This window comes from Cynocephalus volans, chromosome 7, assembly GCF_027409185.1.
Source record: "Cynocephalus volans isolate mCynVol1 chromosome 7, mCynVol1.pri, whole genome shotgun sequence".
In the NCBI taxonomy this organism is placed as follows: domain Eukaryota; kingdom Metazoa; phylum Chordata; class Mammalia; order Dermoptera; family Cynocephalidae; genus Cynocephalus; species Cynocephalus volans.
In genome coordinates, this window is record NC_084466.1 from 85,501,549 (window position 1) to 85,527,619 (window position 26,071).

General features: G+C 37.8%; 1 protein-coding gene across 2 annotated transcripts in view; it reads right to left on the reverse strand.

Moving 5' to 3' along the window:
- Nucleotides 1-3: 3 nt before the first annotated feature.
- The window catches only part of SGCG (sarcoglycan gamma), a 108,324-nt gene continuing 82,256 nt past the window's right edge, over nt 4-26,071 (reverse strand). For both annotated transcript variants that reach the window (XM_063103165.1, XM_063103166.1), the window contains 2 exons: nt 3,725-3,848; nt 4-781 (listed from right to left, as the gene is read on the reverse strand). In XM_063103165.1, the coding sequence (XP_062959235.1) occupies nt 608-781; nt 3,725-3,848 (298 nt within the window). In that variant the 3' untranslated portion in view covers nt 4-607. The remainder of the gene's footprint in view (nt 782-3,724; nt 3,849-26,071) is intronic.

Here is a 26,071-nt window from a genome sequence, read left to right on the forward strand (position 1 = left end):
AAGTCTGTGAAAAATGTAGGTTGACTTTTATTGCTCATTGACTATATAATATATAGAAAGCATGACTTATTTTGTGTAATTTATTCCTTTGACTACATATTAAAAATCAGATCAACCCCAAAGTCCTTTCAAAACCTGAAGATTTTCTTGTGAAACCTGACATACTTTGTATTAAACTGAAGGAAGGACTTGAGGTCTGCGTGACAGAAAGCAAACACTGTACAAAGCTTCGGGGGCATTTTAGTATTGACTAGTGCTACTTTTACAGGGCATTACATATTCCCAGCCAAACATCATAAATTAGTTCCACACAGCAACTCAGCATTTCATTGTACGCTGACATGTACAAGAGATGGAAGGGAGGTGAGGAAAAGTTGAAATTATTCTGAAGAAAGTTAGTGCGGTGGAATGAACACAGTCTTTTGATATTCTACTTTTGTGTCTAACATCCACGTGCCATTTTGAGGTCATGTAGTTTTGTCCAAACACTCCCTGGTACATTTTTCTGTCTCAGTCCCTCTGGCAAGTGTGTCCTCTGTCCCCTGCACCGGCTGGGTCTACAGGTGGGCACCGTGCCCCTTAGCGAGTGGGAAGGCTGAAGCGCTCCTCAGAGACAGGCATGGCTGTGCTGCTGGCACGTGGTGCCCACTCCAGCCACAGACAGGTACAGCTTTCCATCTGGACACACACAGATCTCATAGAGTCTCTGCGAGCTGCCAGAGGGACCTTGAGTCCCCTGCACCAACCTGGGTAAACACACGGTTTCAGCATCAAGTACAAGCTGTTTGGGAGAAAATGAGAGATGAGATGTTAGGGGAGGAATGAACTTGACCAACAGGAAATTCATATCTCAAAATTCTTCAAACAAATTAGTTTGTTCTCCTTATAGAAAGTGAAATAGACATCTGACTTTATGTAAGTCATATCATAATTAACTGATTTTTTTAAAAGCCTAGTTCTATTTTACATGTAGGCAGGGGCTTAATAATTCCTTTTCCAAATTGGAGGGAGGCCACTTTTTTTTTTTTTTTTTTGCCCCTTGTGCTAGTCCAGCTGGGGAAAATGACCAATTGTGAAACCATGTTTTGCCCTTGCAGTTTGTGTGTTCAATAAACTGCATTGCTTTTAAGTTTTAAGATGCTAAACTCCTAAAAATGCCTTTCAGGATTATTTGACAAAAATAATAGAATCCTTTTGCCAATTCACATTTATCTTGTGGTCCACTATGACTTTATGCCAAGTCATCTCCTCTCCATTAGGATAAAGTATAGTCCACAGAAATCAATTTGTCTTAATAGTTTTTTCCTGTGAATGTTAAAGTTTATCCTGATTTTATTTGTGATTTTGTTTTCCTAAGATTGATGATTAAATTCATCCTATTTGCTATCAACCATTTCCCTAACTTTTTAATATTATTTGAAACTCCACTGCCTTCTCTTAGATGCTGAAAAGCAATAGACACACAGACGAACGCCAGTGAAAATAAAGTGAAAGCAGCTAGATTTTCTGGTCATATTATAACTTAGTTCAACTGAAATGCAAACAAATAGCCATTGACTGAGGTTTGGAAATCTTTTTGATAACGTAAGGAAATAAGACTCATCACACTGAGCAGCCAAACCTTACCCATCCCAGGGCACTCACTTTTTAGAAGGAATTAAAATATGCTGTGGGCAGGTATAATTTTTTTCTTGGCGGTGAGGTTAGATCCTTTATTGTATGTAGCTCTCACCCATGAATTCCAGTCTACTAATAAGCTGCTTCCCTCCTGGGAGGCTGACCCCTGCCATGTGAAGCAGCGGGGGACAGTACCAGCAGCATCACAGGCAGGGCTGTACCCTGTGTGGCCTGGCACATTGTAAGACTAAAGGAAATCAAATGGGCATGACTTTTTAAAAAGCAGAATTTCTTTAGGTTACCGCCCAATGCCTTGGGCTCTGTAAGTACTCGCTTCTCCCTGACGTGCTTTTAACTTGGTGGCTCTTCCCGTTATTGTAGTTAATTGGTCAATTATTCTCCTAGTCTTCCAGCAGACTCCAGCCACTGGCAGTCCACATACCGCCTCCTTGCTTGTCTTCATTTGCCTTGATGAGACAATATTTGATGAGAGGCTGGACATCTGTCTCTTTACTTTGAACTAGCTCCTGGTAATAAGGAATATCAGCTTTAATTATGGTTCCAGCTGTGTGTTCCTTGTAAAAATGATGCCTAATTCATGGAAATAAGTAATATCATTTTAAAATTAAATCTGTTTAATTTTTTGAAGGTAATACACCTTAAGTGTGTAGTGACACTATGATTTAGTAGTGCGATTCCATAATCTTGATTTCCATTTCTGCATTTATTTGTTCCTCACACTGTAACTTCATAAGTCACAACCTGCAGTGGCTGCTCCAGATGCCAGATGTCCCACTAGCAGGCAGCCCTTGGGCGGGTCCTGTCCATCGTCTCTAGCAGCTGCCTCTCGTAGTCTGCTGGGTGACGGTAGCAGGTGCACATGCATTTCAACTACACCTTCCTATTAATGTTCATGTAATTTCAAGATGTCATCCATATTACCACATTAGTGTCTCAAAACCCCATGACATAGTTCAGCAAAGTTTTCCCTATTTGAAAAATGAGGAGACAGGCCCAGAGAGGGCCGTTTAACTTTCCTGAATTTAAACAGTTTGTGAGAGAATTGACCTAGCCCTAGGACCCGGGCTTCCTGACTCCCAGCCGAGCCCTCTGCCACTGCACCATGTTTGCTGCGTGGGGTCCGTGTGCTGCCACAGGTGCCATGCTCAGGCTGGGGCAGGAGCTTGAAAGTCACAGGCCCTCTCACTGTTTAGGTGGCTTCCACAGACATTTATTCCAGCATGTTCACCCAGGCAACAGCAGAACAAACAATTAAACCCATGTCACTCTCTGCAAATTGTTGTTAAGATGGAGCTATTTAAAAGAAAATTCATGGAGCAATTAATATACATGAAAAAGCTAGGAGTAGGCTGGGAGAAGAGGAGATCAGTTGTTTGTACAAATCTATAATGTCGCATCATAAGATTGGAATCAGTCTATAAGCCCAATCCTTGCTTTTCTTCTAGAGCATTTAAGAATATCCCTAACATGATTGGTTTTCTGGCTGACCGAAACTGAGCTTTTTTCTTTTTTAAATAAACAGGGTACTCAATGATATTGAGTAACATGTGCTCTGTTGCCTCACGTCACTCTGGCTTGTATCAGTGATGTTCCACTTCTAGACGTGAAGTCCCAGATTTTATCCTTAGTTGGCTTGTCAAAATCTCTCTTGCTTTTCACCTTTCATTTTCACTTAAACTTAATTCTGTGTGAGCACGCACAGCACTCTGCATAGCAGCAGGTGGTGGTTGCCACTTGCAGGGAACGCCTAGTGACAGCTACACTGAGAGAAGGTGGGTCACCAAGAAGTGGCAAAATTGATCATCTCTGTAAGCTCTGTAGTGCTTTCTCAAAGTTGAAAATAAGTGACCACAGCACAAATGCCAGTTGAAGAAGCTGTCTGCACCTAATATCAATCATTTTAACGTTCCTGGCCCTTCTTTCAATGCTAAGTTGTCTTTTGCTTACCTTTCACATTTTCTACTCCCTGCATTTTATAACATTTTGTTACAAATTACCAGAAATTTAATATACCAATACCTTAATGGACATGGTACTCAGGAATATCGCCGAGACATACGATAGGAGCTGGATCTACTGAACTCACCATTCCATCACTACTGTGAAAAATGATATCCATTTGAGAAAGGCCCTCGATTTTGCCAGCATGAGCTTTAATATGAACACCCCTTGGGGCATCCATGCGTAGGCTCCGTGTGGGGGATTCTAACCTGAAATGAGGAAAAGAAGCCAAGAAAAAATAGTATTAACAAAGCTCCCCAAGCAATCCCTCAACCAATGGCTTAGCATAGAAACATAATTAATAACGTATACAGAATCTTTAACTCATTGTTGAACGCTAGCATATTGTGCATTATTCATTGATAAATCCAGAAATAATGTGTAGTGAAGAAATAAACTCCCTATCAATGACAGCCTATGAAATTAGCATCCTCTACAACAGATAAAACATCAGACAGCCCCAGGCCCGTGCTGCAGTTTCAGATGGCATGGTTAAGCACTCTGGCATACCACACCAGAAACAAGTACCATTTGTGAATAACTTTGCAGAATTATTTTTTAGCTAAAACAAATTCGTTTGGGGAAAAAGACAGATTTAATGACAACACATGCATTTGTTATGGGGTCATGAGACAATGTAAATTTGGCCTTTAGGTTTTATTTGCATTTTTTTTTTTTTTTTTTTTTTAATTTAGAAAGATTGCAGGTCAGATGGAAAGATTGCTTTTGGAAAAATACTGGACTGATAGAGTTGATAGACAGGATGGAGGTTGGCCTCAGCTCATCTGTGCTTGTAAAATTTATCAGAATCTCTTTGTGGTGAAGCCAAACCTAGGAACAGAACCAGGAATACAGGGACCAGAAAAATTCTCTTATTTGCCTCTGCCCGGAAAAGACCGAATTTCCACCAGATGGCACACTGTGATCACTTGAAAGATGTTTCAGCTACTCAGCCCCAAAGTTTGAAAAGCTGACTTCACTAAAATGTTTACAGATCAAGAAGAAGGAGAACAGATAGAAAAAGACACGTAATTCAGAAATTCAGAAATCCTACCCACTGCAGTGTAGAGTTGGTGGGCAGCAGGGAGAAGAGAGGAAGAGGATGGCTTAAGGGGGGAGTTCTCTGAGGATGAGTTTGCATTCAAAGTGACTGAATGTTTACTTTACAGACTTTAAAATTTATGGATCACCACCTTTAACTGGCAAGACTTTTGTCTGTCATTTGTTACAGAAGACAATGTTTCATTTTCTCACCTATATTTGAGCATGTAAAATTTGACCTTCTACCCATTTTAAACACTTCCCTTGAAAATGAGAAAACTCTTGACATTTATAAAATTCGTTGGTCAAATAAGGTTGGGCTTACTTTGGGGGGGACATGTTGGTATATCTGCACGCGCTGGGCCTGGGGGCTGCCGGCCTTGTGTGCTACCTCTGCTAACTGCCTACATTCTTCCAAAGAACACACAGCAACCTTTAGAGGTCTGGCACATTTTGGGCAAACCACCTGTGACCTTAGAGATCCTAGTGAAAAGGAGTCTGTTTCCAAGATCAGTTATTAAATTACAACAAAAGTAACCTCAATACGATCATTTACTTCTGCAGGGGTGGAAAGTGAGATCCCTTCTCTCACCTATCCTAAGGGTCATGGCCAACGCTCCTACCACAAAAGACAGGTCTACAAGAGAAAAGCATAAAAACTTTATTTATTTAAAGTTTATGTGACCGGGAGCCTTCAGAAAGGAAGACCCAAAGACCAGGGAATACTGTCTTTATGCTCTGCTGAAGAATGGACAGCCGTGTATGAATGTGACTAGACAGAAGGACCGAGGGGGCACCCAGCAAGGCTGTCTGTTCAGATTCTTGGCATCTCGGTGCAGCGTTCCCTCCCCAGGTTATGGCAGGACCCCTAAAGGGAGAAAGGAGAGGGGAGAGAGTGACCTTTCTAGGTTTTACAGCTTGTTTTGGGGAACAGGAGGTCTAGTTTCTATGACCCACCTTGATTCACTTTGGGGGAGAAAAGGTGGCAGGAGACAGGTGGGCAGGTTAGAGGCCTTGCTCCTGAGGCCTCCGATGTCCATCAGCTCAAAGTGCTCAGCTGCCAAGGTGCCATGCTTTGCGATGTCACATTCTAGCTCCAACGCTAGTGTTTAACCATATTTCAAGAGGATGCTTCTAGAAGAGCAGACTGCTTACCCTCTGCATCATTTCCAGTCTTGAAAAATTTCAGCTCAACCCAGACCGAGACACATTTTACTGAAGGGCTGTGATTAGGTTGCTCTGAAGTATACATTTCCATGAACACATTAAAGAGTACTGAGAGACAAAAGAACTTAATTTTTTTCTGTCTTTTGTTATTTTTAGTTTGCCAGTTGTATTGCTTTTTAAATAAAAATAAATAGAACTCAGTAATTTTCCAATGCTTTGCCCACATTCACTGAGTTTAAGAATATGGCGTGTCAGCTGCTCATGTCATGTCAGTGCCACTCAGAAAAGGGGGAAAACTGAAAAAATGTGAATGATGCTCCAATTTTAAGCCTTTTCAGGTTTAGATTAAGCCCCAATTTTTTAAATATGATGAAAAATCAGGAAGTATGAATACAAATATGATAAGAAAACCGAGGCTTTCATTGGGAGAAAAAAAGTTCATGGAATTATCAATGGCTGAAGAATAGGTACCTTGTCTATTCACACAATTTCTAATTTTCCAAAAATTTAAATCTACTTAATGTACTCAGCACTAAAACTAAACTGAACATGATTTTATATTTCTTTAGAAACTTCTCCAAATTACCTTATATGTGTTTTTTGGAGCCATCATTTTTTTCAAATGTAACATTTGGAAAAACAACTTAATACAAAATAGCTCCACATTTATAAGTACAGCTATTAAAATGATATTCAGAAATGAAAACTGATTAACACTTCCACACTTAATACATATTTTAAAAATCTTATTTCAAGGCTTCAAGTACAATTATTCTTTTTTGTTTGTTTTGGATTTCACAACTTTTATTTTTTGTTGTTGTTTCTCTAAATCTTGGTGAAAAGTTTATGATTTCAAAATTGTTTATTTATTCTTAATTTTTTATTGTAATTATTAAATTACAATAAAATTGTAATGATTCTTATGGCCAATCACTCCCGAACCTTCCTCCCCGCCCCCATCTCTAGCATCCTTAGGTCTGTTCTCTCCTTCTGAAAGTTCAGCATATTGTTGTGGTCTTTTCTTTCTTTCTTTCTTCTGTTCTTCCTTCCTTCTTTTCTATCTTTCTTTCCTTCTTTTTCAGTACCCAGTTATGAATGAGGACATGTGGTATTTCTCTTTCTGTGTCTGGTTTATTTCACTTAACATAATTTTCTCCAGGCTCATCCATGTTGTTGCAAATGGCAGAATTTCATTCTTTTTTATGGCTGAGTAGTATTCCATGGTGTATATATTCCACAGTTTCTTTATCCAGTCATCCGTCAATGGACATTTAGGTTGGTTCCATGTCTTGGCTGTTGTAAACAGAGCTGCGATGAACATGGAAGTGCAGGTGTCCCTTCCACATGATGATTTCCATTCCTTTGGGTACATACCTAGAAGTGGGATTGCTGGATCATATGGTAGCTCTATCTGTAGTTGTTTGAGGAATCTCCACACTGTTTTCCATAATGGATGTCAAATACAATTATTCTTAAAATTTTGTTTCTTTCTAGTTTTCAAAAAACCAAAACTAACCAGATTTCCTCCTCAGGAAAATAATTTATAAGGCTTTTTGAAACTGAGCAGTGAACATCTCATGGGTTTTTATAAATTGGCATTGAGAACAACATTGCCATGTTGAATTTTCACAGCTTTGAATTTAAAAGAGGAATTTTAGCTTACAGAGATTTCTCTTCGATAGGCTACTAGAAGGGATTCTATGAATATAAAATCTGTATAAAACCAGATGCAATAAATTGTCATTCTTTCATTTGGGGGCATGTGGATTTATCTGGAGGCAAAGAAGCAGCTCCTATATACACAGACATGGACAGTGACAAACGGCCTAGGATTTCAGAATCAAGGGGATGAGGGGGGATGGGACTAAGGGCTTAATTAGGTGACAAGCACAGCCTTGAAAAAGCCTTTCTTTTTTTTTTCTTTCTAAGATTGTGTAAAAGAAAGGAAACATGCAAATTTAGAGTAAAGTTTAGAACTGGGGAGGAGAAAAGTTGAAAGCTGTCAGCTAAGTGATCTATCAAGGATCAAGATCACAGTGGTGGGTTAGAGGCTGGAGAAGAAAGAAAAATAATTTCACTTACAAAATCTTTTTTCTAATTTGAGAAATTAGATACGCAGATAACTGAAAGCAAATTATAAGATGATCTTGCATCATTTAGAAACTGCTGGGTTTTCAACATTCATCTTCAGAAACTTTATTCTGAATACACACACGAGGTTTTCTGGATCAGAGAGAGATTTCTTGTTGAGCATTTCACCCTGTGTCATGCACGTCAGCCCCTCTTTGCCCGCATCCTCACCCCCAGGATGATATGATGGGAATCAAGTCAGTTGTCCTGCAGCAGTAGCTGGACATGTCACAGGCAAGGGATGAGGAAAAGTGACTTTTCCCTGCTCATCAAGGGGAAAGAGGCAGCTACTGTCTTTCCTCCTAAAAGGGTCCCTGAGGGGTCCACAGACCACAGGTTAAGAACCCCTACATGCTAGAGAATGAGGAAGACACACATATGGAGAAGGAATGGCTAATAATTTTCCAGAACCGAAGAAGAACACGAGTTCCTCAAACTTTAGAAGTTGACCAATAACCACATATAGGTTAAAACATACCAACACCCACTTCATGGCAAAACTGCGGATCGTTAAGATGAACAAGAAAAAATCTTAGAAGGATTCTGAATGAAAAGTGGAGTATTTACAAGGAATCAAAAGGGCGCTAATTAATGACTATCTTAAAAATGCTAATGTAAAATTATTGTGAATATGGCACGTCAGCTGCTCAGGCCATGTCAGTGCTGCTCGGAAAAGGCGGAGGTCTCCGAAAAAATGTGAATCCAGCCCAGTGTAACTAGCACTCAGCTCTGAATGTGCAGGAAACCTCACATTTCAGAGAGGGGAAAGTTTACCATCTCACTGAAAAAACTAGTGAAAATTAAAACCAAAAGAGAAGAATATTTTGCAAAAAGTGAAGGACATCAGGAAAACCAATAAAATGTGTTGGTGAAGCTAAACAGGTACCGCCCGAACAAGTAGAGCAGGGGCCTAAGGAAAAGCAACGTTGAAATAAAACCACGGGAAGGAAAGTTTGGATGGAAACAACTTTCTAAATTTTTTGTATTATTCATGAAGAGAGTGGTATTAACCACCTTGATTAGAAAGTATTAATTCATTTTCATACAGGTAAACAAATAATAATCATTAAAAGAATAAAAGCAGAACCATTAGAGGGAATAATGAGTGGGAAGAATAAGGAACAGTTTCTTAATTCAAAAAAAGGTGAGAAAAAGTGAAAAGAAAAAGCTCAGAAAATAAAACATAAACACAAAATGATAGAAATATGGCAAATAAATCAGTGATAATGAGTACAAACGGGCCACATTAACCTATTAAAAGAAAACCTCAAATCAAGAAATCTACCGATAGAGAAAAAACTGAAACATAATCCTGCAAACATACAGAAAATAAAATGTTGGAAAAAGGAAAATCAGGGCAAAAGAAAGAAGGACTAGTTGGATTAAAGACCTACATAGGAAAAACAAAATAACTCACTCCCTCCTTAATGCCTAAGCAGTGTTTTCTCATACACCCAAGTTCCTAAAGGTTTATTTTTAAAAAATACCACCAGGGTAAATTAACTTTAATAGTAGTCAAATACATCCCAGGGAAAAAATCAATGTATATAAATGCATGATTAACAAGTTAAACATTCCCAGTCTCTGTCAATCCACTGCTCATCAGCCTTGACCGCCATGCAGATATAATGTTTACATTTATGGAGATCTAAATACAGGTTTTTACTTTCTCATTACTATACCTAATGTTTTTTGTACACAGAGATTTTTATACATGGTGTTGTGTTTACACAAGTGTCTGCATTTTAATAGTTACATATTCATTTATGATATTCATTATGATCTATGAAGAGTATGAGGATTGAAATTAAAGTATTTCACTTGAATTTATAGAAACTATGCTTTTAAATGTAGATACAATTTGAACCACTGATATTAACATTATTGCCTTTTAAATATTTTCATTTGAATTGGATCACCTATCATTACAACTTAGAAGAAAACACACACAGTTCCATAGAACATATCTCTTAAAAGATGCATAACATGGCAATGAACTAAGTGCCACCCACCATCAATATTGGCACCATCTCATAACCATCCAAATTATTAGTGTGATTTCATTATTTCTGAAAGGTTTGCTTTTGTCTTGAACATATATGTATATATATAAATAATTCAACTCATGAAAAATATAAAATCATCTTCTAAACTCATTAAGACTGTACTTCATAGAAAAAATACTAATAATCTCTAAAATCATTGCAATGAATAGAAATTTGTGAAAGACTGTTGCATTATAGGATAACGAATGTCACTTGGATATGATGGCTATAATTAAGCCATCTGTGACATGCCCAATTCAATCTTTCATGGCAGCCTCATACTTTTACTTATTGCAGGAGTTAGTGGACTATAAATTACAGCCATCTTTAAGAACTCAAGTTCAGTACTTTTGGTTAGTATTTTGTATCTTATCTGTCAATCTTAAAAAGAAGTTTCTATTTGTTAAGAAAAAATATTCAATCTTCAAAGATTCCTTTTAGTTAAAAGAAAATTAAAACTAATATATTCATAAGCCCTTCCTGAAAGGGCAAGTTATAAATTTACATTTGGAATATGGGTTTTTTACATCATATATTTCACATTCTTGATTAAACAGCACTTCACAGTTCAGAAGCTAGAGATCTCAGTGAATCCTGATATGAGTATTGATTTTGCTATTTTGTGATGGGATGAAACTTAAACTCTTCAAACTGTTGTCAGTTCTTGAATTAACTAAGTTTACTGTTGTTTTCTTTTGACATTTTATGATTTTTTTCTTTTTCTTGGAATTGCTAGAATTAAGGGAAACAATACCCACACCATAAGTTGTCAGCTACCGGAAAGGCATAAATTGTTTTCATTGTTTAAGTTAAGTAGACTTGAAAAAAAAGTTAAGACTTGAGATAATAACTTGTGATAAATTAAAAATAAATACTCAGAACTAAGGATGTGTTTATGCAAATGGTGTCAGGGCAATTCAATGCCTTACTTTTAATCATCTATTTATAGACATTGATTTTTATCAATGAGTTGTTAAAAAAACCCACTAAAACAGACGGAACTAAAAAATCCCTAAGAGACTACTTTCAGACCACTACACAAATACATTTGAAAATTGAGATTAAATGAATAATTTCCTAGGAAAATATAGTAGACCAAAATGGACCCCTACTAAAGGTAGAAAGCTTAAAGAGACAAATTTTCATAAAGGAAGAAATAAACTATTCAGAAACTCTGTTTAAAAATTTCATCAGGCCCATGTGGTTTCAGGGAGAAATCTACCAAATCTTTAGAGACCAGAGCATCCCAATACTCCACAAATCATTCCAGAACATTGAAAATGAAGAAAAACTTCCTAATTCTTGAAGCAGGAATAACACTGTTATCTAAACAAAGATAGCACATAAAAAGGAAAAAAAAAATTAAAGACCAATATCACTTAGTGACAGAAATGTAAAGGTGCTAGATAAAATATTAGCAAACACAATCTAACACTACTTTAAGAAAATAATATACCATGTTCAAGTAGGATTTATTCCCAGAATGCAGGATTGGTTCAGTATTAGAGAACCCATTAATATAAAACACCATATTAATGTATCTAAGAGACATACACGACTATCTCCATAAGTGGTAAAGAGCCTCTGACAAAATTCAACACCCATTCAGTACAAAATAAAAATTAATATTTGCTCTCTTCATAAAGCACACATTCACATCATTTTACTTAATGGAGAAACACCAGAGGCTTTTCACTCAGACTGGGAAAAGGCCAGGTGCTCATTATCTCCTTTTCTTTCTCACATTGCATTGAAGATATTGGGAAATCCAATTAGACAAGAGACATCAACTAGAGACGTAAGGTGTAACACTACATCTATTTGCATATGATATGATAGTATACCTGGAAAATCCTAGTGAATCAATCATCGAACAGATCCAAACAATAAAATGTTTATCAAGATAGTGAGATATAAAATTATCATCTAGAAATCAACAGCCCTCATATCCAAAACAATAACAGGTGGAGGATATAATGGTAGAGGAAAACCCCATGTACGACAGCAACAAAGATAATGAGCTAAAATGCTTAGGGATAAACTTACCAAGAAATGTGAAAAAAAAATATATAAAAAACTTTTAAATGTTCCTGGGAGGTACAAAAGTAGCTTTGAACAAATGGAAAGACATCCCATGTTCTTGGGCAAAAATATAAAAATGTCAGTTTTCTGTCAGATAATTTATGAACTTAATATAATCCTAATAATAAATGAGCTTTTCTTGAACTAGACAAGTTAATACTAAAGTTCATACAGAAAAATAAGCAAGGAAGAATAGCCAGAAAAATGGTGAAACAGATAAGTCATGAGGGCGTGTGTGTGTGTGTGTGTGTGTGTGTGTGTGTGTGTGTGTGTGTGTGTGTGACTAGCCCTATCAAACACTTTTTTTGGCATTCCATACCATTTTATTTACTTTTTAAATTAAATTAAATTAAATTATTTATTTTTGCTAAAGGGGAAATTTGTTTAATGTAAATGTGTACATTAATAAAAAAGATCTCAAATCAGCAATCACCTTTGCATCTTAAGAAACTAGAAAATGAAGAGAAAGCTAAGCCCAGACCTAGAAAAGACAGTAAATAATCAAAATTACAGAATAGATAAAAGAAATAGAAAATTTAAAAAAATAGAGAAAATCAATGAAACCAAAAGTTGGTACTTTGATGAGATCCACAAAATTGACAAACCTTTACCTAGATGGACTAAAAAAAAAAAGAGAGAAGACTCAAATAAAAATCAGAATGAAAGAGGGATCATTACAACCAAATTTACAGAAATCAAAATAATTGTTGGCCAACAAATTAGATCTTCCAGATGAAATGAATAAATTCCTAGAAACATGCCATCTGCCAAAACTGAATTATGAAAAAAACAAAGAGGTTGAACAGAACTATAGCTAGAAAGATAAGTGATTATCATTTTTGGATTCCTGATTCGGGACTCCCTTGTGGATTTCTTGCAGGGCTGCTCGTGTGCTGGTGAACTCTCACAGTTTTTCTTTGTCTGGAAAATACACTATTTCTCCCTTATTTCTGAAGGATAGCCTTGCTGCATATAATACTCTTTGCTAGCAGTTTTTTTTTTTTCATTTAGTATTTTAAATATATCATCCCATTTTCTTATGGCCTGTAGAGTTTCTGTTGAGAAGTCCGCTGTTAGTCTGATAGGGGCTCCCTTATAGGTTATTTGATGCTGTTCTCTTGTTGCTTTTAAGATTCTATCTTTGCCTTTGAGGTTTGCCAATTTGACTATAATGTGTCTTGGAGAGGATCTTTTTGGGTTGAATCTGTCTCGGGATCTTTGAACTCGTGGATCTGAATGGCTATGTCTCTCCCTACACCTGAGAATTTTTCTGTTATTATTTTGTTGAATAGGTTTTCCATCCCTTTTCCTTTCTCTTCCTGTTCTGGAATACTCATGATTTGAATTTGTGTGCTTAAGGTTGTCTGCCATGTCTCTTAGATTGTCTTCATTTCTGAAAATTCTTTTTTCCTTTTTTTTTTGTCCACCTGGGTTATTTCAAAAAAACTATCTTTAAGATAAAAAATTCTTTCTTCTACTTGTTCTAACCTGTTGTTTAAGCTCTTGGTTGTGTTTTTTATTTTGTTGAGTGACTCTTTCAGTTCCATGAGTTCTGCTACATTCTTTTGTAATGTGTTAATCTCTGTAAATTTCCTCCTTCATATCCTGGATTTTTTTCTCATTTAATTATGTTGTCTAACTGAGTCTTGTATCTCAGTGAGTTTCCTTACGATTGTTGCTCAGAATTCCTTTTCAGTCATTTCAAGGGTTTCCTGCTCTATAGGGTCTGGTATTCAAGAATTATTGTATTCTTCTGGTGGTATAATATTTTCTTTGATTTTTGTATTTCTAGTATCTCTACAGTGATGTCTTGTCATCTGGTAGAGCAGTTGCTTATTTCATTACTCTGGAGTCAGCTTTGAGGAGAGAGATGCCCTCTTCTTTTTCTGGTCTTCACTGGTGACACTCCTTGTGTCACTGCCATCAAACATCTGGCGGGCTGCCTGCATGGTGGCTCTGCCTGTGGTGGTGGCTGTGGTGGGCCACCTGTGTGGAAGTGGTATTTTCGATGTGCTCCTCGCCTGCTTCTGGGTGGGGGACGCTGCCCTCAGCTCCTGCTTAAGACCCTGGGCATGCTCTGTTTCTTGCCTCAGCCCTACCAGACATTAAAATATCTTTGCAAGACTATTTAGTTAACATAGTTAGTACTGGCACAGAAATAGAGATACTACATAATAGAACAGAAAGTGCAGAAATAAACCCAAGTGCGTGGGGAAATTTATTATATGATAAAGGTTGTATTTCAAATTGTAAGGGAAAAGGTAGAGTTTTTAATAATAGTCTAGTTGCTGGCATGTCTGGTTGGCCAATTGGAAAAGATAAGATTAGACCCAGATCTTGCACCTTATACCTCATACCTCAGAGATAAATCAGGGATCTAAACTATAAATATAAAGCTACACAAGAAACATGGGTGACAACTTCCTCTTTTTGCAGGGAAAATCTTTTAAATTAAGACTTAAAATCCAGATACATCAAGATGGCGGCGGCTGCGGCGGCTGGCGCGGAGTAGCTGAGGTGGAAAAGGTGGCCACTGGGCCTCAGGCAGCCGGGAAACTTGTGGACCTTCCTCTGGCCATCTCTTAAGGAAGGACTGCTGCTGCTGGCCGGTCGTGGGGGCTCAACGCCACTTTGCCCCCGGCAGGAGAGGCTGCCTCATTTACCGGCAACAGCTTTGAAGTGTGGAGCAGGAAAAGAACTGATTCTTAGCTGCAAAAGCGAGTCTTGAAACAGGGAACACGGCGCCAGGGCTGCTGTGGATGCAGCCAGGATCCCGGAGGCTGGGGCCGCACTGAAGGCGGCCAGCTGCCCTATTCAGGATTCGAGGTTTCAGGCCGGCATTAAAGAAGATTCCTGGGAGCGCCCGAGCGGTGCCGCGACTGAACAGCCCCAGGCGGCAGCGCCGAGAACACGGAAGGCAACAAACCAGAGACAGAGCGAGCGCCCGACCTGGCACAGCACTGTGAGTGATCCCTGGCACAGCTCTGTTCGGGGGGTGGTTGCCCACCCGGCTCCCGCCTGCACCACCAGGCCACTCACTGCCCCAGTGCTGCCTCCATTTTCCCAGGTGCGGGCAGCTCCGCCCTGATCGGCCATCACTGAGCCCATTTGCTTGGCCTGGCGCGGGGCTTTCCGGACCCTGCGGGCCGGCCTCCTCTCCCACTCCCTCCGTGGTTCTCTGGCGGGGCTGGGGGTGTGGGGCGTCCCGACCAGTGTTGGGAGGGCTAGGAAATACGGGCGGGCCGACTGTCACTCCACCACACCCTGGACTCCGGCCCGGTAAACTTCCTGTTACTGGGAGGCAGATACCATCTCTGCGACCACCAGTTTGGAAAAAAGCCTAACGAATTTCTGGTTGGGAATAGTGTGGTAGGAGAGTTCCCAGGTCCGCTAGAACCTGCCGGAGAGCAGGCTGCAGGCGGACACTAGACTCGGTTTATACCGGGGGGATACAAAGGTGAACAAGACCCGAGAAAGATCTACACAGTGCTACAAAGGCACCCAGAGAGACCGGTCGTCTGTGCCTAGCAGAAACCTGGTAGACTTCCTGGGCGAGGCGGTGCTGAGCAGGGTCTTGAAGGCCCAGCTGATAGACGAGGGGTGCAGAAGACACACCCCAGCCCAGCACAGTGTGCACAGAGGGGGGAGACGTGCGGCCAGGGAGGCGGAGACTCGACAGAAACCACACACCCGGTGGGGTCGCCACTGCACGATCTAACAGCCTGGGCCAGAGCACACGGAACGGGGAGAAGTCCTGTACAGAAAGTGAAAGCTCAACAGAGATCACACACCCTGTGGTGCGTGATCCACCAGCCCAGCAGAGTACAAGCTGACCAGAAAGGTGGATCCCCGGAGAAGCCCAAGACCCGAGGCAACCACACACACAAGACACTAGAGGCCAACTGAGCAGTCACGGCGGGAGCCATACCAAATTGGCAACCACAGCAACATCCTAGTTAGTCATTAGTCTCAAACCGGTGGACTGTGAAACCCCCTGCCACAATGAATAAACACCAAAAAAAAGACACCAGAAATACAAAAAATCAAGAAAGTACACCACCAAAAGTTAATAAATCTCATACTCTAGATCCTATAGAACAAGAAGCCCTTGAAATAACTGACAAGGAATTTCGAGTGATAATTCTAAGGAAACTGAATGAGATACAAGAAAACTCAGCTAGACATCATGATGAAATGAGGAAAAGTATACAGGATCTGAAAGAGGAAATATACAAGGAAATCAATGTCCTGAAAAAAAATGTAGCAGAACTTGCTGAACTGAAGAAGTTATTCAGCGAAATAAAAAACACAACGGAGAGTTTAACCAGCAGGCTTGTCGAAGTTGAAGAGAGAACCTCTGAACTTGAAGATGGGCTGTTTGAAATAACACAAGCAGACAAAAAGAAAGAAAAAAGAATCAAGGACATGGAAGAAAATCTGAGAGAGATATCAGACAACCTCAAGCGCTCAAATATCCGAGTCATGGGTATTCCAGAAGGGGAGGAAAATGGAGATTCCATTGAAAACATATTCAACAAAATAGTGGCAGAAAACTTCCCAGGTATAGGAAAAATCACAGATCTTCAGATCCAGGAAGCTCAACGATCTCCAAACGTATTCAACCCAAAAAGGCCTTCTCCAAGACATGTCATAGTCAAATTGGCAAAACTCAGAGACAAAGAGAGAATCTTAAAAGCTGCAAGAGAGAAGCGTCAAATCACCTATAAGGGAGCCCCAATCAGGTTAACATCAGACTTTTCATCACAAACCCTAAAAGCTAGAAAGGAATGGGATGATATTTTCAAAATACTAAAAGACAAAGATTGCCAGCCAAGAATACTCTATCCTGCAAGGCTATCCTTCCGAAATGAGGGGCAAATAGTATATTTCTCAGACAAACAAAAACTGCGGGAGTTCACTACCACAAGACCACCCTTACAAGAAATCCTCAAGGGAGTACTGGGTTTGGTTCCTGAAAAATAACTACCACTGCCATAAAAACCTAAGAAAAATCTAAACCCGCTAGTACAATAAGAATGGCATTCATGAAGAGAAAACAAGCTAACAAAAACACTATCTACAACCTAAGGAACCAACAAACAAAGAAACCAAACAGTAAATCAGAAAGCAAGGAACAAAAGACACCTAAGACAACCAAACAACCAATAAAATGCTAGGAATAAATCAACACCTTTCAATAACAACTCTTAATGTTAAAGGCTTAAATTCCCCAATTAAAAGACACAGACTGGCTGACTGGATCAAAAAGCAGGACCCAACTATATGCTGCCTACAAGAGACCCACCTCACCCATAAAGATTCACACAGACTAAGAGTGAAAGGATGGAAAAAGATTTACCATGCAAACAGAAAAGAAAAACGAGCTGGAGTGGCTATTCTTATATCTGACAAAATAGACTTTAAACTAAAAACCATAAAAAGAGACAATGAGGGACACTACTTAATGATAAAAGGACTGATCCATCAAGAAGACATAACAATCATAAATATGTACGCACCCAATGTTGGAGCAGCCAGATTTATAAAACAAACTCTATTAGACCTAAAGAAGGAAATAGACACTAATACCATAATAGCAGGGGACCTGAACACTCCACTGTCAATATTAGACAGATCATCTAGGCAAAGAATCAGTAGAGAAACACAAGATCTAAACAAGACTCTAGACCAATTGGAATTGGCAGATATCTACAGAACATTCCACCCAACAACCTCAGAATATTCATTCTTCTCATCAGCACATGGATCATTCTCCAGGATAGATCACATATTAGGTCACAAATCAAGTCTCAATAAATTCAAAAAAATTGGAATTATCCCATGTATCTTCTCAGACCACAATGGATTAAAACTAGAAATTAATAACAAACAAAACTCTGGAAACTATACAAACACATGGAAATTAAACAGCATTCTACTTAATGACATATGGGTCCAAGAAGAAATCAAGCAGGAAATCAAAAAGTTTATTGAAACTAATGAAAACAATGATACATCATACCAAAACCTGTGGGATACTGCAAAAGCAGTATTGAGGGGAAAATTTATTGCATTAAATGCTCACTTCAGAAGAATGGAAAGATGGCAAGTGAACAACCTAACACTTCACCTTAAAGAACTAGAAAAACAAGAACAATCCAATCCTAAAGTTAGCAGACGGAAAGAAATCATTAAGATCAGAGCAGAACTGAATGAAATTGAAAACCAAAAAACAATTCAAAAGATCAACGAATCAAAAAGTTGGTTTTTTGAAAAGATAAATAAAATTGACAAACCATTAGCATGGCTAACAAAAAAAAGAAGAGAGAAGACTCAAATAACAAAAATTAGAAAGGAAAAAGGCGATATTACAACTGATTCATCTGAAATACAAGGAATCATTCGAGACTACTATAAACAACTATACGCCAACAAATTTGAAAATCTGGAGGAAATGGATAAATTTCTGGACACACACAAGCTCCCAAAACTGAACCGTGAAGACGTAGAAAATTTGAACAGACCAATAACAATAAAGGAGATTGAAGCTGTTATCAGAAGGCTCCCAACAAAGAAAAGCCCAGGACCAGATGGATTCACAGCAGAATTTTACCAAACATTCAAAGAGGAATTGACACCGATTCTTTACAAACTATTCCAAAAGATTGAAACGGACGCAAATCTCCCAAACTCATTCTATGAAGCAAACATCATCCTGATACCAAAACCAGGTAAAGATATAACCAAAAAAGAAAACTACAGGCCGATATCCTTGATGAATATAGATGCAAAAATCCTCACTAAAATACTAGCAAACAGAATACAGCAACACATACGAAAAATTATTCATCACGATCAAGTGGGATTCATCCCAGGGATGCAAGGTTGGTTCAACATACGCAAATCAATAAATGTGATACACCATATTAATAAACTCAAACACAAGGACCATATGATCATCTCTATAGATGCTGAAAAAGCATTTGATAAAGTTCAGCACTCATTCATGACAAAGACCCTCTATAAGTTAGGTATAGAGGGAAAGTATCTCAACATAATTAAAGCCATATATGACAAACCCACTGCCAATATCATCCTGAATGGGGAAAAGCTGAAAGCTTTTCCCTTAAGAACAGGCACTAGACAAGGATGCCCACTCTCACCACTTCTATTCAACATAGTGTTGGAAGTACTAGCCAGAGCAATCAGAGAAGAGAAGGAAATAAAGGGCATCCAGATTGGAAAAGATGAAGTCAAACTGTCCCTGTTTGCAGATGACATGATCCTATATATCGGACAACCTAAAAACTCTACAAAAAAACTGTTGGAATTGATAAATGATTTCAGCACAGTAGCAGGATACAAAATCAACACACAAAAATCAGTAGCATTTCTTTTCTCCAATAGTGAACATGCAGAAGGAGAAATCAAGAAAGCCTGCCCATTTACAATAGCCACCAAAACAATAAAATACTTAGGAATTGAGTTAACCAAGGATGTGAAAAATCTCTATAATGAGAACTACAAACCACTGCTGAGAGAAATTAGAGAGGATACAAGAAGATGGAAAGATATTCCATGCTCTTGGATTGGAAGAATCAACATAGTGAAAATGTCCATACTACCCAAAGTGATATACAAATTCAATGCAATCCCCATCAAAATTCCAAAGACATTTTTCTCAGAAATGGAAAAAACTATTCAGACATTTATATGGAACAATAAAAGACCACGAATAGCCAAAGCAATGCTCAGCAAAAAAAATAAAGCTGGAGGCATAACACTACCTGACTTTAAGCTATACTACAAAGCTATAATAACCAAAACAGTATGGTACTGGCATAAAAACAGACACACTGACCAATGGAATAGAATAGAGAATCCAGAAATCAACCCACACACTTACTGCCATCTGATCTTTGACAAAGGCACCAAGCCTATTCAGTGGCGAAGGGACTGCCTCTTCAGCAAGTGGTGCTGGGATAACTGGATATCGATATGCAGGAGAATGAAACTAGATCCATACCTCTCACCGTATACTAAAATCAACTCAAAATGGATTAAGGATTTAAATATACACCCTGAGACAATAAAACTTCTTAAAGAAAACATAGGAGAAACACTTCAGGAAATAGGACTGGGCACAGACTTCATGAATACGACCCCAAAAGCACGGGCAACCAAAGGAAAAATAAACAAATGGGATTATATCAAACTAAAAAGCTTCTGCACAGCAAAAGAAACAATTAACAGAGTTAAAAGACAACCAACAGAGTGGGAGAAAATATTTGCAAAATATACATCTGACAAAGGATTAATATCCAGAATATATAAGGAACTCAAACAACTTTACAAGAAGAAAACAAGCAACCCAATTAAAAAATGGGCAAAAGAGCTAAGTAGGCATTTCTCTAAGGAAGATATCCAAATGGCCAACAGACATATGAAAAAATGCTCAACATCACTCAGCATCCGGGAAATGCAAATCAAAACCACATTGAGATACCATCTAACCCCAGTTAGGATGGCTAAAATCCAAAAGACTCTGAACGATAAATGCTGGCGAGGCTGCGGAGAAAAAGGAACTCTCATACATTGTTGGTGGGACTGCAAAATGGTGCAGCCTCTATGGAAAATGGTATGGAGGTTCCTTAAACAATTGCAAATAGATCTACCATACGACCCAGCCATCCCACTGTTGGGAATATACCCAGAGGAATGGAAATCATCAAGTCGAAGGTATACCTGTTCCCCAATGTTCATCGCAGTACTCTTTACAATAGCCAAGAGTTGGAACCAGCCCAAATGCCCATCATCAGATGAGTGGATACGGAAAATGTGGTACATCTACACAATGGAATACTACTGAGCTATAAAAACGAATGAAATACTGCCATTTGCAACAACATGGATGGACCTTGAGAGAATTATATTAAGTGAAACAAGTCAGGCACAGAAAGAGAAATACCACATGTTCTCACTTATTGGAGGGAGCTAAAAATTAATATATAAATTCACACACACACATACACACACACACACAAACCGGGGGGGGGGAAGAAGATATAACAACCACAATTATTTGAAGTTGATACAACAAGCAAACAGAAAGGACATTGTCGGGGGGGAGGGGGGGAGGGAGAAGGGAGGGAGGTTTTGGTGATGGGAAGCAATAATCAGCTACAATGTATATCGACAAAATAAAATTTAAAAAAAAAAAAAAAAAATCCAGATACAATAAAGGAAATGATTAAAAAAACTTGAGTATACAAACATTTTAAAAAGTTTACATGACAAAGTACCATAAACAAGTCAAAAGACAACTAAAAACTGGGGGAAATTATTTAAAATATGTAGCAGAGATGAAGGGCTAATATTCCATATATAAAGATCTCTTAAAAATTGAGAGGAAAAAAACTAAATAAAAACCAAATAGAAAAAGACAAATAGACAATTCACAAAAAGAGATATAAAAATGGCCCTTGTAACATATGAAACGTTGTTCCACCTTACTCATATTTAAAAGAAATGCAAACTATGTTGAGATATAATTTCTAATCTATCAGACTGGCAAAAATTAAAATAGATTAAAACACATTTTGTTGTGTGCCATGGGAATAGGGAAATAGATTTTATCATAGCAATGCTGGTGTGCAAACTGGCACACCCCAATGGACAGGAAGTCCCAGGAAGGGGAATTTGGGATTATCTGAGTAAATGATATACACAATTTACCTTTTTGACTCAACAATCCTCTTCTAGAAATTTCCTCTGAAGATACATCTCCAAAACTATGAAAATATACCTGTTCACATTTTTTGTGATTACAAAATGTCAAAATAGATCAAATACCCATACTTAGGAGCGTGGTTGAGTGATCTGTGACACATCCACATGCGGGGACCTCTGCAGATTTCCGGAGCTCTTTCTCTGCCCCCCAAATTCCATGCACCTCAGCCTTCCCAATGGCAGGTTTCTTTCTCCTCCACTCCCTGAGGTTACCAGGCCCTGATTGGATTCCCCTTCCCTGTGCTCTCATCCTAAAGATACCATGGGGCAGAAGGCTTGGGTGGACATAGGGCTCCCCTCATTTGCTTCTGTTGTGTTTTTCACTGCCTGCTCTCTACTGTCTCAAAACAGTTGTTTCATATCACATGTCAAGTTTTCTCGTGGTTTACCCAACATGGCAAGTACAGTCACAGTCACTTGGTTATGGGAAGAGGGAGACTCTGCCTGCAACTGACATGTGGGACACTGCAGAGGTTCCCCTTTTCAGTTCCCCTTTAACAATATACCTTCTCCTACTTTACAAAAGAAAGACGTATGTTCATCCATTTGGAATCTATTACCACGCATTGTCTTGAGGTATAAATACCTCCAGGGTAATATGCAAGGGAAAACTTAAAACATTGGTGAGGGTTTTGACAAGTTGAATGACTCTAGTGATGGCAGAGATAATCGTTTGGCAAGTTGTGTGCTTTCCAATCCTTTACTTTCAACAAACATTGAAGAAGGGCCTAATAAATTTCAGCTGCTAGTCATTACGAATAACTTTTGATATCATACAATTTGGAAAGGTTTGGAACACTGAGTGACCTTCTTTTTTTTTTTAAAATAAAACTTTGTTGATTCCTATCTACTTATTTGCGTGAATAAGGTTTCTTGGTACATCTATTTAAAAAGTGGAAAAGGGATTGATGCCTAACCTTGACTCCTATTAAGTTACAGTCATTGACAGATTTGTCAAAAATTTCAAAGCTCTGTCCATTTATTAAGAGATGCATTTCCATACAATTTTACTTTTTGTTGCTATAAAAAATTTTATTAGTTATATTGTTCTGATCAATTGTTTCCTTCTTACATTATAACTCTAACCAAACGAAATTAAAAAAAAATTCTCTGGTCACTGTAACTAATTTTTAAAATGTATATGCATATTTCTTATGGAGAAATAAGATAGTATGATCAAGGAAATACTGTCAGTCACTAAATAGTGCACATTAGGAAACAATTGTGGGGAAGTGAACTGGAAATATTAGGTGGAGAAAAATAAAACTTTTCTGACTCTTCAAGAAGAGCTTGTTTGTGTATTTCTCAATTCATCGATGGTGGGATCAAATTTTCATGCTTTTTAGTTTCCATGAGATACATTTAAAAAGTAATGAAAGAGTTTTACTTCGAAATGACAAGGTTCATAATATGGCAGAAATTATGTCTTTTGCAAGTACCTAAGTTTATGACAGAACATTTAGATGTTAACTTTAAAACGTGTAATGGGTTCATAGCTTTTACAAATTCTTTTAGGATGACTCCAAAGAGTACTGCTCTAGGTTACCTATTCTACCAAGTACTAAAATGTATGGGTTTCCGGTATAAACATATTCAACTTTACCAAATCTGATCAAAGTACATCTCAAAGTGGTTGTACTAATTTTTAATCCCATGAGCAGTTTCCCCCCACATTTTTACCAATATTTGGCATTTCCAGACTTGATGATTTTTTTCATTCTGATGAGTGTTATATTGTGTGGTTTTATTTTTCATTTCCCTGATGACTAGTGTAGCTAAGAATCTTGCATACTTTTACTTTGTTACTGACATTGTTGTTTCTATGAATTGACTCATCTTCTGTTTCTTTAATTACTTTCAAAAAATGAATTTGTAGGAATTAAAATATATATATTATAAATATTAACCTTTTTCCTATTATATTTATATTATGTTGTCTATAATGTGTTTCATTAACCAAAGTTTAATGTTAACACAGCCAAATTTAACATTTTTTGTTCAAATATAAATATATTTTCAGGGTCATACAAGTAATTCTCAGGCCATACAGAAATTTGTCTACCTCTCTTTTAAAAGTTATAAAATATATTTTTCACTTCTCTTCAACACTATGAAATCTGTTGTATTTAAAATTTTTTCTACTCATTAATTTATGCTCTATCTTTAGTATTTTTTTCCCTTCTTTCTTTGGTTGTCCCCAATTTTTTACTTTATCTGATGAATGCTCAGTTTACTGATTTTTAGTCTTTTCTTTTTTAATAAAATATATGAGAATATGCTGTACATTTCCCTCAAATAGTTTTTCATTTTACATTGTATATTTTAACATCTTTATTGTCATTCAGACACAAAAAGATCAAGATTCCTCTTATCATTTCCTCCCAACTCATAGGTTAGTTAATGAGTTAATTTTTAGTTTCTAAGCCGTGTTTATTACTTATCTCTTTACTGGTGACATCCAATTTGACTACTATTAGTAAATATATTCTATAGTTTTTCCTTGTTATTTGTTTTGAAATTTAAACTTTTGACCATCTAACAGAAGTATGATGGATTACTGGAATTCACTATAAATGTATAAATCTTTGCTTTTTGACTTAGTATTTGGCCAATTTTGTGACTTTCTGTGTACCTGAAAGATAACATAAACTGTCTTTTCATTATCTGTAGAATTTCATGTATGTATCAATTAGATCTAGTTCATTAATTGTGTAATTTGTTTAAATCCTTGATAATTTTTGTGCTGCTTTAATTCTGATTCTAAGAAAAACATAATAAATTCCCCAACTATGCCTGTGGATTTGCCCGTTTCCCCACAATTGTGTCACTTAACACTTCTGTATTTCAGTGCTTATGTTATTAAAGCTGTAAAAGATAATAATTGTTCAATTGACTTGTTAAATATTTCCTTTTATCATTGAGTAGTATTTCTATTGAGTCCTATGAATGTTATTTTTTAATTCGCCTTCCTTCCGTCTGCTATTAGTATCGCTCTACCTACTGCCTTTGGTTAATATTTCCTGGCAGTACAAGCTGCTCAAGATGCGTCTTGAACACTCCCCACCCCAGCCCTGGGATCAGCCATTTCTCCAAGGAGTCCTGGCAAATTTTATTGAAGAACGATATGAGAAACCAAGTTTTTGGTGCCACTGACTTTATTTTAATTACTTGATATATTATTTCTAAAATTTCTGTTTTGTTATTCCCTAAATCTAACATTTTCAAACTATCTTGTCTTTGCCTTGCATTTCTACTTGTTTTTTCCCTCCTTCTCTGAGAATTTTATTCGTACCTGTTTTAAAAATCTCTTCACTGTGCTCTGCTACTTACGTGTTAGGGGATTACTTGCACCAGCTGCTAACTATTCCCCATGGTAGTTCAGATTTTTTATCCGTTCGTCTTTATTTTTTTTTCTTCTAGCAAGCTTGTCATTGGCAGGGGTTGTTTTCCATAGGTGTCTTTATGTCATGGATAATGGGATAGTTTCTTCAGTGTAGTTTCTCTCTGTTGTTCTTATACTACGGGTTTCACAGACTTTGGTGCAGTTTTACTGTTAATTTTCCAGCTTGGAGTTCATAGACTATGAGGTTGTAAAGATTTGGTCCTCCTCCCTTGGCCAGGCAAAGACTTGTAGCTCATGATTTCTGTTGGGTGATTTTTTTCAACCCATGGCCCAAGACAGTAATCTTTCTTGCAACATCCTTAGGCTGCTGGGCACACTGTTTGAAATACCTGCTTCACTGGAGGCCAGGATTAGGAGCTTTCTCAGACTGGGCTGCACACTGGGCTATAGCTTGGACTCTTGGTCCCCATATTAGCATTAATGTTCCAGGTCCTGGTCTCTATGGGATTCTGATTTCTCTGTGAGTACCTTGGCTTAGCTCCCACTCTGCTCTGGCTATGAGTGAGTTTCCAGTTTATTGCTGGAACCTAGGAATTACTCTTGCTTGATTTCTAGTTGGGCTTAATATTTACAAACTATTATTGAGTAAATTTCAGTATTTACAAGTGTTTGCAACAGGAGTGAATGTCTTCATGTTTGTTCATTTTACTTATCTAATGAAGACAATATATATTAATGACTGTGTGGTAGGCATTGTTCCCAGCAATTTACAAATAATAACTTACTTAATTGACATCATTATCCCTATGGGATTGCATAGTATTCAAACACTTCC